The sequence below is a fragment of the Thamnophis sirtalis genome, unplaced genomic scaffold, assembly GCF_051295495.1.
Source record: "Thamnophis sirtalis isolate CommonGarterSnake01/CBP01778 unplaced genomic scaffold, rThaSir2_p1.2 scaffold_13, whole genome shotgun sequence".
Lineage (NCBI taxonomy): Eukaryota > Metazoa > Chordata > Lepidosauria > Squamata > Natricidae > Thamnophis > Thamnophis sirtalis.
In genome coordinates this window covers 10315094-10328934 of record NW_028261393.1, presented here as the reverse complement: position 1 = coordinate 10328934, position 13841 = coordinate 10315094, and the positions used below count along the sequence as shown (strand labels likewise).

Below are 13841 nucleotides of genomic sequence, written 5' to 3'. Positions count from 1 at the left end.
TAGTTCTAGGTTGCTTCTCTCCTTGATTAGTTTCCATGCATTGCTTCTTGTCCTGCCCCCTGGTGCTTTGGAGAATAGCTTGACTCCCTCTTCTTTGGAGCAACCCCTGGGATATTGGAACACTGCTATCATGTCTCCCCTAATCCTTCTTTACATTAAACTAGACACATGCAATTCCAGCAACCGTTCTTTAAATGTTTTAGCCTCCAGTCCCCTAATTTGCACTGAACTATCGGAAAGAAAAATTAAATACATAAACAGAGGTAACACAATAATCCCTCCCCTCAGAAAATTAATATCTATACCCCGATAATGGAAAACAATGCATATATTTGTAACAGAAAGGCCTGGACATTTATCCAAAAATTCCAAGTGTTTGACTAGAAATAGAAATCCACTTTCTTGTTCCTATGCTGAAAACAAAACCACCCACCTAATTTACAAATGCTTGCAGGCTATAAACCATTGCTACAAATTATGTGTAAATTTCTCCTTATGATATTGCATTAAAATTCTTCTGGTCACCCCCACCCCCAATATGGAAAGTTGAGTCATTGGTGTTTTGATCAATTCCAAATTTAGGGGAGTACATTCAAGAAAAACATATTCCTCCTTAAAATTAATAAAATCAGTATACCACTAATAATTTATAATAATTTATTTCCAACTAGAAATGTGACTACTAGGACACCTACAGATTTTGAGGATTAGAGTCTGCCAGAGACTGGTCAACAGAGCTCTTATATAAAACTAGCTGGTTATCCATACTTCACTACGAAACTATGTGATCGACCTTGATACTTAAAGCATGAAAATTTATGTAGAATGTGTGTAACTTCTTAGCATCAGAGCGTGCTAATATAAGACAACTGGCAGTTGGAATAGAGTTCCTTTCAGGTGGGGATGGGGAGTAGAATATCTAAACTCCCAGCCCGCAGGCCAGATGAGTCACGTGCTGGCCATGCCCACACCCAGTCTAGCAAAGGGGTAGCATCAGAGTGTGTTAATATAAGGCAGCTGGCAGTTGGAACAGAGCTCCTTTCAGATTGGGGGGGGAGTAGAACGTCTAACTTCTTACAATCGATCCGGGTTAATATAAGGCAACTGGCAGTTGGAACAGAGTTCCTTTCACATGGGGAGGAGGAGTAGAACATCTAACTCCTTAGCATCGACGTGTTAGTATAATACTGTATAAGAAATACTGATGATCTGATGGTCATTTCGACAAATATTTTCTTATCGAGCACCTAGAAGCCAAGAGGAACATATGTGCCAAATTTCAAGTTTGTAGGCTTGACAGTTCTGGAGATTTCATGACGAGTGAGTGGTATTTGGCTTTTATAGAGAGAGATTATAGAGAGTAAAGATGACAGTTTACCCATGGATCACAGTGTGAATTGGGAGAGCTGTAAACATGCTTATTCTAAGCATTCTGGTAATGTGCTTAGAGCTCTCCTAGTGGTAGTTTAGGAAGACAGGTGGTTCATAAATCAAAAGCCATGTCTTAATGTAATAAAGATTATTCCTCTTGGAAGAACTCTAGCATAAGGAATAGCCATGAAATATATACTGAAGAAGTTAATGCAGCTGTGGTTAAACTGACCTTATATTAATGTGCAAGCAAAAGTAAAAATATCCAGGGACCATCAAGGGCTTATGTTTGAACACATAGGAGGTACACAGCGCATAAATATTCCTTCCATATTAAGTACTATGAAGCTCTTGTGCTTCCTCAATATTAATATTATTTTTATTAATGTTGATATTGCCACTTTTATGCCTTGAGTCTTGCTGAACATCTTACTAAATAAAAACAAACCTAAACAGGTGTATAGTCTACATCTAATTCTTGGGATAAATGAAGCACTTTCATGGACATATTGACTAGCCATCATAAAGCAAACACCTGGTGAAAAGAAGGGGGCATTGCTGTTGACCTCTGACTAAATATATGAGAAGAACATAATTATCCATCATTGGAATAATGGATTTTTGGCTGAATCAGTGGTAGGATTCAAACTATTTTACTACTGGCTCTGTGGGCATGGCTTGGTGGGTGTGGCATGGTGTGGCTTGGTGGGTATGGCAAGGGAAGGATACTGTAAAATCCCCATTCCCTCCCCACTCCAGGGGAAGGTTACTGCAAAATCCCCATTCCCTTCCGATCAGCTGTGACTCAGGAGGCAGAGAATAGATGGGGCGGGGCCAGCCAGAAGTGGCATTTACCAGTTTGGCGAATTACTCAAAATTTCCGTTACCGGTTCTCCAGAACCTGCTGAATACCCCTTCTGGGCTGAATCCTTTATGACTTTTTTTTTCCTTATGATCTCACTGGGTTGCATTTGATGTACCTTTGTACACACATCCATTGGGCACTGCAAAAATGTCCACTTCAAATATCCAGCGCCCGGGGTCTACGACATTGCTTGTTGAGCTGATGTTCACTATGCTTGGAGTCCAAGAACCAGGAATGTTGAAGTAATTGTCAGCATCGCCATTATTAAAGCCAGCCTTGTAGGTAAGAAATGGGGAAAAGTGTTACCAAAAAAGATTCTCCAAACCAGCCATAATGTTATCTATGGGTTCTCCAGAACCAGAGTGAACCCATAGCAGTGGTGGGATTCAAATAATTTAACAACCGGTTATCTGCCCTAATGACCAGCTGGGTAGTTGTGGCTCGCTGGTCATGTAACCGTGTGGGCGTGGCCAACTCAATGTCACTCAGGTCGATGGGTGCTTCACCTTAGCTGTTACAATGTAATAAGGGTTAACCAGAGAGGCAGTTTCTGTAAGCAGGGCAATAAAGATTAGGCTAGAAACAACACCAGAATGTTAACTTCCTGCCTTCCTTCTACTGTAATGCGCTCTACATGGGGCAGCCCTTGAAGAGCATTCGGAGACTTCAGCTTGTCCAGAATGCAGCCGCGTGAGCGATTGTGGGTGCACCTAGGTACACCCACGTTACACCTATCCTCCGCGAGTTGCACTGGCTGCCTATTGGACTCCGGACGCGCTTCAAGGTGCTAGTCGTTACTTTTAAAGCCCTACATGGTATCGGACCTGGGTACTTGAGAGACCGCCTTCTGCCAATTACCTCCCTACGACCAATTAGATCCCACAGATTAGGCCTCCTCCGGATTCCATCATCTAGCCAGTGTCGACTGTCGACGCCCCAGGGGAGGGCCTTCTCTGTGGCTGCTCCGGCCCTCTGGAACGATCTCCCCATGGAGATTCGGACCCTCACCACCCTTCAGGCTTTCTGCAAAGCCGTTAAAACCTGGCTGTTCCAGCAGGCCTGGGGCTGATGAGTTCCCAGCCCCACTCGCATGGTTGTGGCTGTTGATGAGTTTTTTAAATTGTTTTTTGTATTTGTTTTGTCTTCTTTGTTTTTTGTACTCCCCCTTTCCCTATTTGGTTTGTTAGCCGCCCTGAGTCCCCTTGGGGAATAGGGCAGCATACAAGTTTAATAAAATCAAATCAAATCAATCAAATCAAATCCTTACAGGATTAGCCCTGTAAAGTGGAAAAAAGCAAAAGGAGATTTCTTCCAACAACCGGTTCTCCAAACTGCTTAGAAAGTTAACAACCGGTTCTCCCGGATAGGTGCGAACTGGCTGAACTGACCCGTAGCAACCCCCCACCCCACCCACCCATTTATATATATTTTCTTTGACAGAAAATTGCATCCATGTGCTTTTCTTGAGAACAATATGCCATGGCTTCTTGTCACCTTCTTCCCAGGGTGATTTTTGGCTCCCCAGTCTAGTCCACAGTTGCAAGATTTTCTGATAATATCTCACCCAAATAGCCAGATATAATTTCACTTATGTTTTCTACATCAAAGTCAACTAGGCACTGTCTAGTTGGACACAACATCTCCAATCTGGGCATTTCCCACTTTAGGACTTTAGTTCCTTGCATTTTCAACAAAGACGTTGTTGGGAAACCCTGACGGTCCAGGCTAGGAAAGTCTGGGAATCATGTGCCTTTAGAAGAGACTTACCTGGGCAGGTGTGCCTTCTAAGCCTGTGTAAGCATCTCCACCGCTTGCTTGGCCTGATATCCACTGGATATCCTGGTAATTCAGCATCACAAAAGACATTTTCCCATTGGAAGTTAAAACAGCCTGAAATGTGTTCACCTGTAGAGAATTGATTACATTATATCGTTTTTATAGTATTTGTAGGGTGAGTATGGTTTGGCATTGCTGCCTTTTTAGAGCTGAGAGGTGAGTGGGCCAAGGTAAACCAGCCGGCTTCATGCCTAAGGCAAAACTAGCACTCATAATTTCACAGTTTCTAGCCTGGTGCCTTTAACCACTACACTCTACTGGCCCTTTCACATTAGAAATAAATGAAATTAATTGTATGTGCACGTTGTGATTTGATGTTAATGCTTTATTTCACTGCAAAAGAGAGAGTTGGAGGTCAATGCTTCTTTCTCTTTTGTTTTTTTACCCTTCCTCACTTCTCTTCCCCCTCTTCCTCCCCGCTGTTTTCCTATTTACTTTTTTTTTCTATATAAAGTTTTTATTTATTTTTCATTTTCATAACATATAGCCACGTATACTATTACATAACCAACATTGTATTATATTATTAACTGTTTACATCTTACCATCAGCTCCCCAAAACAATTACTGGCTCTTCTGCTCTCCATACAACATATTTGTACCTTATCCATCACTTTCTTCTCTCTCTCTCTCTCTCCTCCTTCTCCCTACCTCCTTTCTTCCTATTTACCTTTGTACTTTGTATCTTATATTTTATAACTCAATAAAAATGTTAAACCAGAAAAAATGTATGCATACTGCATTTTATTGAAATAGCAATAAAATCAACTTTGAGCCGGTCAGGATCGAACTCCTAGCAGTGGGCAGAGTTAGACTGCAATAGCCCTTAGACTTATTTACAGCTTCACAGTGCTTTTGCAGCCCTCTCTAAGTGGTTTACAGAGTCAGCCTATTGCCCCCAACAATCTGGGTCCTCATTTTTACCCACCTCGGAAGGCTGGAAGGCTGAGTCAACCTTGAGCCTGGTGGGATTTGTGGACAGCCGGCAGTCAGCAGAAGTAGCCTGCAGTACTGCCCTCTAACCACTGCGCCACCGCGGCTCATAAGAAATAGGTGTTCTTAGGACAGGAAGTGTCCAGCAAAACCTTTTTTGATTGAAAAGGCCCTTGTTCAAGATCAGTTGAACCAGCCTACCTTGGTGGACAAGGATCCGTAGAAAGCCACTTGATGCCAGGTAGCCACAAAGGCCCAGGTAGCTGTGAACTTCTCGTGTGGAAAGTAAGCGTTTATATCAGCCGTGACTCTCTGCAGCAGCCTCTGGTCTTGGCTCTGCCTGTAGTAGACCTCCCCTGTGATACGATTATCCACATCAGCCCAAAAAGGAGCCACGAAGGTTCGGCCATCCATCAGAGGAAAAGGATCTGGGGTGAACTGACTGACAGGGTTGCCAAAGGACACCACCCCATTGTTGTTCACCTGGACGGATGAAAGTAAAGGTCTGTGATAGATCACCTGCTGCCAATTACCTCCCAAAGACTGCCAATTACCTCCCAAAGACCCATTAGATCACACAGATTAGGCCTCCGTCTACTAGCCAATGTCATCTGGCCACTACCCAGGGGAGGGCTTTCTCTGTGGCGGCTCCGGCCCTTTGGAACGAGCTCCCCGCAGAGATTCGGACCCTCACCTCTCTCCAGGCCTTTCGAAAAGCCGTTAAAACCTGGCTATGTCGGCAGGCCTGGGGTCGATGAGTTCCCTTCCCCTCTCGAATCGTGTGGCTGTTGGTTGTTTTAAATGCCCTGTATTTTTTGTTGTAGTTTTTGTGTTTCCCTTCCCCCTCCTTGGGTTTGTGCGCCGCCCTGAGTCCCGCCGGGAATAGGCATATAAATAAAATGAACCTCGAACCTTGAACCTCGATTGAACAATAGATACGGGTGGCTTTGTAGGAGAAATCTGGAGAATACTTACATAAAGGGAATGATATTTCCTCCCATAAAAGAAGAAGAATTCTGAGATGAAGATCTCAGGAGATGATCCATCATCTGCCTTGGGGGTGCTTCTGTCCTGATACTGGGGACCATAAGGATAGAGCTGGCTGTCTGAAAAGGTCCCCAGAAAAGATAAGAGGTTAAGGTAGTAGATAGAACCATGGTGGCGAATCTATGGCACGCATGCCACAGGTGGCACGCGGAACCATTTGTTAGGACACGTGAGGCATTGCCCTGTCAGCTCCAGCGCCCATGGGCACACTGGCCAACTGACTTCAGCCTTCTTTTTCAGCCATTTTGCCAAATAGAAACTTTATCTCATTTGGCGAGCTGCCAAATAACTAGTTCTAAACCAGTGGTGGGTTGCTCTTAATGCCACTACCAGTACGCTGCTCACGGGGCCATGCATCCTGTTCATGCATGTATGCTGCGCATGTGTGCGCAATCCACTGCCCCTGCGATGCCCAGCTGCTTGTTGGGGCTTGTGCAGGTGGCGTATGCTGTGCGCATGTGCGCAATTGGCCAGTTGCTTTAAAAACAGGTATAGAACACAGGCAGGTGGGCCAAACGAACCACCATACTGGTACGCTATCAGCTGCTCTTGGCTACCACCGGTACGGCCGGACCGGACCAGACCTGCAGGAACCCACCACTGTTCTATACCAGTGGTGGGATTCAGCCAGTTCACACCACTTCGGGAGAACCCAATGTTAACTTTCTGAGCAGTTTGGTGAACTGATCATTGGAAGAAATCATTAGGGCAGAGAACCAGTTGTTCAATTATTTGAATCCCACCACTGCCAATTGTTAACTTTCTAAGCAGTTCGGATAACCGATTGTTGGAAGAAATCTTTTGGGTTTTTCCCCACTTTCCAGGGCTAATCCTGTAAGGAAGGCAGGAAGGAAATATTCTGGTGTTGTTTCTAGCCTAATCTTTATTGCCCTGCTTACAGAAACTGCCTCTCCGGTTAACCCTTATTACATTGTAACAGCTAAGGCGAAGCGCCCATCGACGTGAGTGACATTGAGTTGGCCACGCCCACCCATTCACATGACCAGCGAGCCACGCCTACCCAGCTGGTCATTAGGGCAGAGAACCAATTGTTAAATTATTTGAATCCCACCACTGTTCTAAACACAAGGCAAAACGTGGCACAGAATCTCTTATACTTAGAAACAGACTTTTTCTCTCTTCACACGGCCAAATGAACTTATTGTTTCTTGCAAAAACCTATTCCCTGCTTGTTCCTCTTTTGTTTCCTATGGGAGGGGCCAATCAGCTCCAAAGTGTGGCTTTACTCTTAAGTTGATCCTGCTTTCTTAACTGTTCTTGTCTTCTGGCAACTCTGCGCATGTGCACACTGGGAACAGGCTCCAGCTGTTCCTCTTCCTCACTGCTGTCTAACTCCTTCTCTGCCTCCAACTCATCTGAGCTTCCCTCAGCCCTCAGGACTAACTCGTGTTCCTCCCCAACCTCCTCACTGTCCGACTCTGCTGCCAGCTTTGCTCTCTGCTGGCAGGCCACAACATTATCTTGCACGTTTGACAAACTAAATAAATGAGCCGAGGTGGCGCAGTAGTTAAATGCAGCACTGCAGGCTACTTCAGCTGACTGCAGTTCTGCAGTTCGGCTGTTCAAATCTCACCGGCTCAAGGTTGACTCAGCCTTCCATCCTTCCGAGGTGGGTAAAATGAGGACCCGGATTGTTGTTGCGATATGCTGACTCTGTAAACCGCTTAGAGAGGGCTGAAAGCCCTATGAAGCGGTATATAAGTCTAACTGCTATTGCTATTGCTAAATAAATATTGGCTGGAATATTCTACAGTTTTGCCGTATCATTTGAAGGTCACTTACCTGTGTCGGGCACACTTCCCAAAGTCAACACGTGGGATGCTTAAAGGGGAAAAGAAAAAGGCAAGTGAACAGAAGGAATAAGAAGAGCTCAGCTGCACCAAAGTGTAACTAGGAAATCTGAGTGCTGCAGGACAAAAGATATAGAAGATACCAGTTGAAATTCCCACGTTCCCCTTGACATCATTCTGGAACACAGCAGGAAATTTAAATCATCGTCCTTTCATTGGATACTATCTGTTGCTGCTTAGCAGTGAAGAAAAACCCATTGATGCATGGGGAACCCTAAAGGTAAAGGTTGCACATATGTGCTAGTCCTTCCCGACTCTAGGGGGCGGTGCTCATCTCCATTTCAAAGCTGGAGAGCCAGCTCTGTCCGAAGATGTCTCCATGGTCATGTGGCCGGCATGACTAAATGCCAAAGGTGCCTTCCCACTAAAGATGGCCCCTATTTTTTTCTACTTGCATTTTTACATGATTTCGAGCTGCTAGGTTGGCAGAAGCTGGGACCAGTAACAGGAGCTCAACCCGTTACGCGGTGCTAGGGATTCGAACCGCCAAACTGCTGACCTTTCTGATCGACAAGATCAGCGTCTTAGCCACTATCCCTTTTTGATGGGACTTCTTGCATCCCTTCTTGACGGGGAACCCTGTTAGTCAGCAGTTGTTCCTCTCTCTGTTGGGAACTCACGCCTGTCTTCTTATAAATTGCTGCTAGTCAGTACTAATCCTAAAATGTCCCATTCTCATCCAAAATAAAATAGAATGAAATTTAATTAGTTGCAAATTTGAAGCATGAGGAGGAACACAAAAGCAATCTAGGTTTTGTGCAGATATCTCCATTACAATCACAAAATGAGTTGCAGGTTTTTTGGGGGGGAGGGCGAGGAAATAAGAGTGATGAAACTAAATCATGCTGTGAAATTTATGGTGCATATTAATGAATAAATGCATTTGAAAAGAATTTTGGGACAAACTCACCCAGGGCTAGGAACTTCATCGACCAGGGAAGGGATGATCTCATATTCCCAACTGTTGTTTTAATTCTTATATCAGAAATTATGCAGGAAACCTACGAATGTATAAATTTATTTCTGGGTTAATGTTGTTCTTAATACATTTTTTGGCAGTAATCCTACCCACCTTTATCTTCCCCTATGGGGTTTATAGCTGAATGCCTAATCATAGAATGGGAATGCAAATAATAACTTCTAGCTAAGAGTCTACTTAATTAAAGCAAATATTTCTCCAACGGCTGTCATTTTAAATATATTTTCTGCTTAGCCCTTCAGCATCTTGCATAAGAAAAAAAAAAGAAATCACAAAATACAATATTCAAAAATATTATTTTGCCTTTAAAATGCTACTATTTTACCTTTTTCGGTTTGTTTATTATTATATTTTTATTATACAGTTTTCTTCATTTTACATCTTTCATTTCATCTTTACAACAACTTTATACCAGTTTATATCCACAGTTTTTGTTTTGTTACATATAGCACTATATATACATTATATTGTTATCATTCTAGGTATATTTTACATTTTTGTAACATCCTATCTTTATATACTATTATATACAATAAATATTCTTCACCTTTCATTATATCTACCCTTGTTTCTAATTTCTAATTCATTAATATCTTTCATTATCAGTTTTCTAATCTTTGAATCTATCAAGCCAATTATACCATATATCCCAAATTAAATATTATCTTGTTTCTCTTTTGTCTTTGATTTCCATTGTCAACTTATTCATCTCAGCGCAGTCTAATAAAAAATAAAAAATAAAATTACCTTTTTGATATATTACAATTCATTTTCTCCTTTGGATAGCTCTTATTTTCATCAGAGTTTCTACAGCCTCTTCCCACCTTTTATTTTATATTTAAAGAATAAAATGTTAAAAACTCTCATAAACGGGGTTGGGGCTGTTATGGATAAGTTTATTCAACTTTTCCACCAACTCTTTCATTTTAACGTTCTGCAGATTTACCACGATTGGGAAATGACACTTTCTGTCAATGCCGCAGTTGATTTGATCCATCCAGTAATTGATTTTGATTTGATTTGATCCATCCAATAATTGCCTTTAAAGAAGGGCTGGGGGAAAAATAAGAGGGACTAATCCAGCAAAACTTACCCGATGAACTTGGTGACAAAATGAGAATTTCAATCTGGATCTTTCTTCTTTTAGCTTGCATGCTAAGTCATGATTGAAAGATCAATGAAGTACTGTAGGGGAATAGAAATATTTGCAGAAAGGAAAACAACAAAGGGAGAAACTTTCCACCCATTTCATTCTGGGGCCAGCATAAAATTCTTACCTATCAGTCGTCTGCAGTGTAAGTGCTTGAACAAGCTTAGATCTCTGATCTTTGTTACACTCGGATTTCTCTGCATCAGGAGGGGTTATATACGATCTCCCAGAAAGTTTTCCCAATTGAAAACTAATTCTGGACACGCACATGGGAAAGAATAGGTTCATTTGTCAACCCAGCACCAGTAGAAACATTTTGACAAGGATATAACAATTCTGAGGGGTTTCCTCATTGTAAATAAGCCTAATATCCCAAAGGGCAAATGAAAACAATGGATTTCATTAGCGTTAACAACAATGAGAGGTGGGTGGTAAATACAGGTATTTATGATGGTTGCATTATCCATTTCTTGCTACAATTGTTAAGTGAATCAATGCAGTTAAGTTAGTAACCCAGTTGTTAAGCTAATCCCTTCCCCATTGAGTCTTTTTGTTCTCTTTTGGGCTGGTTGATTGTCTCTTTTGCATAGTCTATATAGATGTTGCTTAATGTCTATGTGTCTGTTGATGGCTGATTTGCCAGAATGCCATATTTGCTAATATATCTTGTTGCTTGCATGTACACTGAGAGCTTATGCACGGGAGACAATTTCCTTGTGTGTCCAATCACACCTGGCCAATAAAGAATTATATTCTATTCTATGCCGTGCCATGCCATACTATACCATTCCATTCCATGCCATTCTATTCTATTCTATTCTATTCTATTCTATTCCATTATTTCTATTCTACTCTATGCCATGTCATGCCATGCTATGCTATTCCATGCCATTCTATTCCATTCCATTATTTCTATTCTATTCTATGCCATGTCATGCCATACTATGCCATTCCATGCCATTCTATTCTATTCCATTATTTCTATTCTATGCCATGTCATGCCATGCTATGCCATTCCATGCCATTCTATTCTATTCCATTATTTCTATTCTATTCTATGCCATGTCACGCCATGCTATGCTATGCTATTCCATGCCATTCTATTCTATTCTATTCCATTATTTCTATTCTATGCTATGCCATGTCATGCCATGCTATGCTATTCCATGCCATTCTATTCTATTCTATAGCAGAGCTGAGGTGGCGCAGTGGTTAAATGCAGCACTTCATTCAGCTGACTGCAGTTCTGCAGTTCGGCTGTTCAAATCTCACCGGCTCAAGGTTGACTCAGCCTTCCATCCTTCCGAGGTGGGTAAAATGAGGACCCGGATTGTTGTTGGGGGCAATAGGCTGACTCTGTAAACCGCTTAGAGAGGGCTGAAAGCCCTGTGAAGCGGTATATAAGTCTAACTGCTATTGCTATTGCTATTCTATTCTATTCTATTCCATTCCATTATTTCTATTCTATTCTATGCCATTCCATGCCATTCTATTCCATTCCATTATTTTTATTCTATTCCATGCCATTCTATGCTATTCCATGCCATTCTATTCTATTCCATGCCATTCTATTATTTCTATTCTATTTTATGCCATGCTATGCCATTCCATGCCATTCTATTCTATTCTATGCCATGCTGTGCTATTCCATGCCATTCTATTCTATTCCATTCCATTATTTCTATTCTATTCTATTCCATTCCATTGTATTCTATGCCATGCCACGCCATGCTATGCCATTCATTCCATGCCATTCTATTCTATTCCATTCCATTATTTCTATTCTATGCCATGCTGTGCTATTCCATGCCATTCTATTCTATGCCACGCCACACCATGCCATGCCATGTTATGCCATTCCACTCCATGCCATTCTATTCTATTCTATTCTATTCTATTCTATTCCACCGGAAAAAGTGACTTATGATCATTTTTCACCCTTATGACCTCCATGCTGTCTCTCCATACTCACATGGTCAAAATTCAGATGCTCGGCATCTGACTTATACTTATGACCGTTTCAGTGTCCCAAAGCCATGTGATTACCTTCTGACAAGCAAAGTCAGTGGGGAAGGCAGATTAGCTTAACACCTGTGTTACTAATTTAACAACTGCATCGATTCACTTAACAATTGCGGCAAGAAATGTTGTAAAGCGGAGCAAAATTCACTTTTCACAGCTGTCTCACTTAGCCACTGAAATTTTTGGACTCCGTTGCGGTTGTAAGTCAAGGACCACCTGTGCTAGAGGAAATGCATACATTTCATGGGGAAATGTTCTTTGCTTTTAATGAAAGGAAGCAAGCGAAACTCACAAGGAGTGGAATGGATTTTAGATCAAATATATGAGAAACTGCCCTGAGCAGTAAGTAGATTTGCAGGTGAGAAGCGAATATAGATTACTAGATTAATTATTTAATTGCTCATTTGGACCCTAAGTTCTGGGCATTCGTGACTGCTAGTTAAGTAATGTTGGGAGAGAGAAAGAGTTCGGTTAACCATTAACCAGTTATTAACTATTCTGTGCTCTTTTCCTCTCCCTCAAGCGGATGTCCAATCTCTCTCCTGTAACACTAGGCATTGTTTCCACATCCTATGGGGCCTCAGGACAGGCTAATCCTTATTATCCTGCCACTCTAGGAAAGAAAGAAAAAAGGGCATTGCTTACTCAGAACTAGCTCCTTGAGCAGACACAGTGACCTCCCCAGCTGATCCAAAATTAGTGAAGGGTGCTAACTATTGAGAGCCGCACACAAGGGACCAAAGACGGATGAGACGTGTCATGAAACAGATTTATGTTGATCCTGGTATAGGCTGCAACCATGATTGTTCTGGGCAATTTCAATGTGCTGAGCATTCCAGAATGAAAGTCTTTAAATGGACTCACCAAGACATGGTTGCCTAAGCAGAAATTGTTCTCCAAAGGCAAGAAAGCTCTGAGAATAAAAGGCAGTTTGTGTAAAATATTCAATATTTTTTTAAATAAATAAAAAACCCAGGCAATTTGAAGCAAATGTTACAGTTTGCTGTCCTCTGCTGTTCAAACCATACAATAAATGCTTGTCTTTCTTTGTAAGGATATTGGTGAGCTATTACTGGGGAAAAAATATAGAACTCTTATGAGACATAAGGGTTAAATGGACTTGGAGAACCTCCTTCCATTGGGGATTGCTAGAGAAATCTACATTCAAGAACGGTTCCACGATCAAAACTGATTTATTTAAATTGAGATCATTACAAGTCTGAAATATACACAATCTGAGGGTCTATGGAGATTCTCAGTCATCCACGTCAGGCTTTTTCAGGAGGCAACTGGACTGTCTTGTTTTTTTCTTTTCTTTTGAAGACATTTCGCTTCTCCTCCAGGAAACTTCTTCAAGCTCTGACAGGATGGTGGGGAATGGAAGAGCGTGCGAAGCAAACCAGCAGTAACGCCAGCAGCCCCCCACCCCTGAATAGGCTGACTCTGTAAGGTGCCTAGAGAGGGCTGTAAAAGCATTGTGAAGCAGTATATAAGTCTAAGTGCTATTGCTATAAAGACTTCCCATTTCCCTTTCCATCTGCCAATCCAGTGGTGGGTTTCAAAAATTGTTCGAACCTACTCCGTGGGTGTGGCCTCCTTTGTGGGAGTGGCTTGCCACCCATGTGACCGGGTGGGAGTGGCTTGCCGCCCATGTGACCGGATATGAAGATGCTGACGACACTTGTCAGAACCACCTTCAATTACCTCACACACAGCACTGGCATGCATAAGAATATGATGTAAACTTGTTTTTTAAAAGGCATCTTT

The 13841-nt window shown here is 42.1% G+C and overlaps 1 protein-coding gene and 1 long non-coding RNA gene across 2 annotated transcripts; both read right to left on the bottom strand.

Annotated features, from left to right (window-relative positions):
* Positions 1-1236: 1236 nt before the first annotated feature.
* LOC148043037 (alpha-tectorin-like) lies at positions 1237-8121 on the bottom strand. Its single transcript, XM_087728004.1, has 7 exons — positions 8118-8121; positions 7856-7894; positions 5981-6111; positions 5207-5488; positions 4004-4141; positions 2352-2511; positions 1237-1247 (listed from the first exon to the last, which is right to left on the bottom strand). The coding sequence occupies exons 1-7, from the start codon at positions 8119-8121 to the stop codon at positions 1237-1239; spliced, it is 765 nt and encodes a 254-aa protein (XP_087584130.1).
* A 714-nt stretch (positions 8122-8835) lies between these two features.
* On the bottom strand, positions 8836-13023 carry LOC148043036 (uncharacterized). Its single transcript, XR_015698346.1, has 4 exons — positions 12939-13023; positions 10180-10308; positions 9996-10087; positions 8836-8924 (listed from the first exon to the last, which is right to left on the bottom strand). It is a non-coding gene; the product is annotated as an uncharacterized LOC148043036 (long non-coding RNA).
* Positions 13024-13841: the final 818 nt, after the last annotated feature.

Bases quoted from the DNA above. Each gene is read 5' to 3' on its own strand.
- LOC148043037 (XM_087728004.1), bottom strand. The intron at 6,112-7,855 runs GTAAGTGACCTT...GGACCTTTTCAG, and splicing joins GGGAAGTGTGCCCGACACAG to ACAGCCAGCTCTATCCTTAT. The intron at 5,489-5,980 runs GTAAGTATTCTC...TCATCCGTCCAG, and splicing joins GGAAATATCATTCCCTTTAT to GTGAACAACAATGGGGTGGT.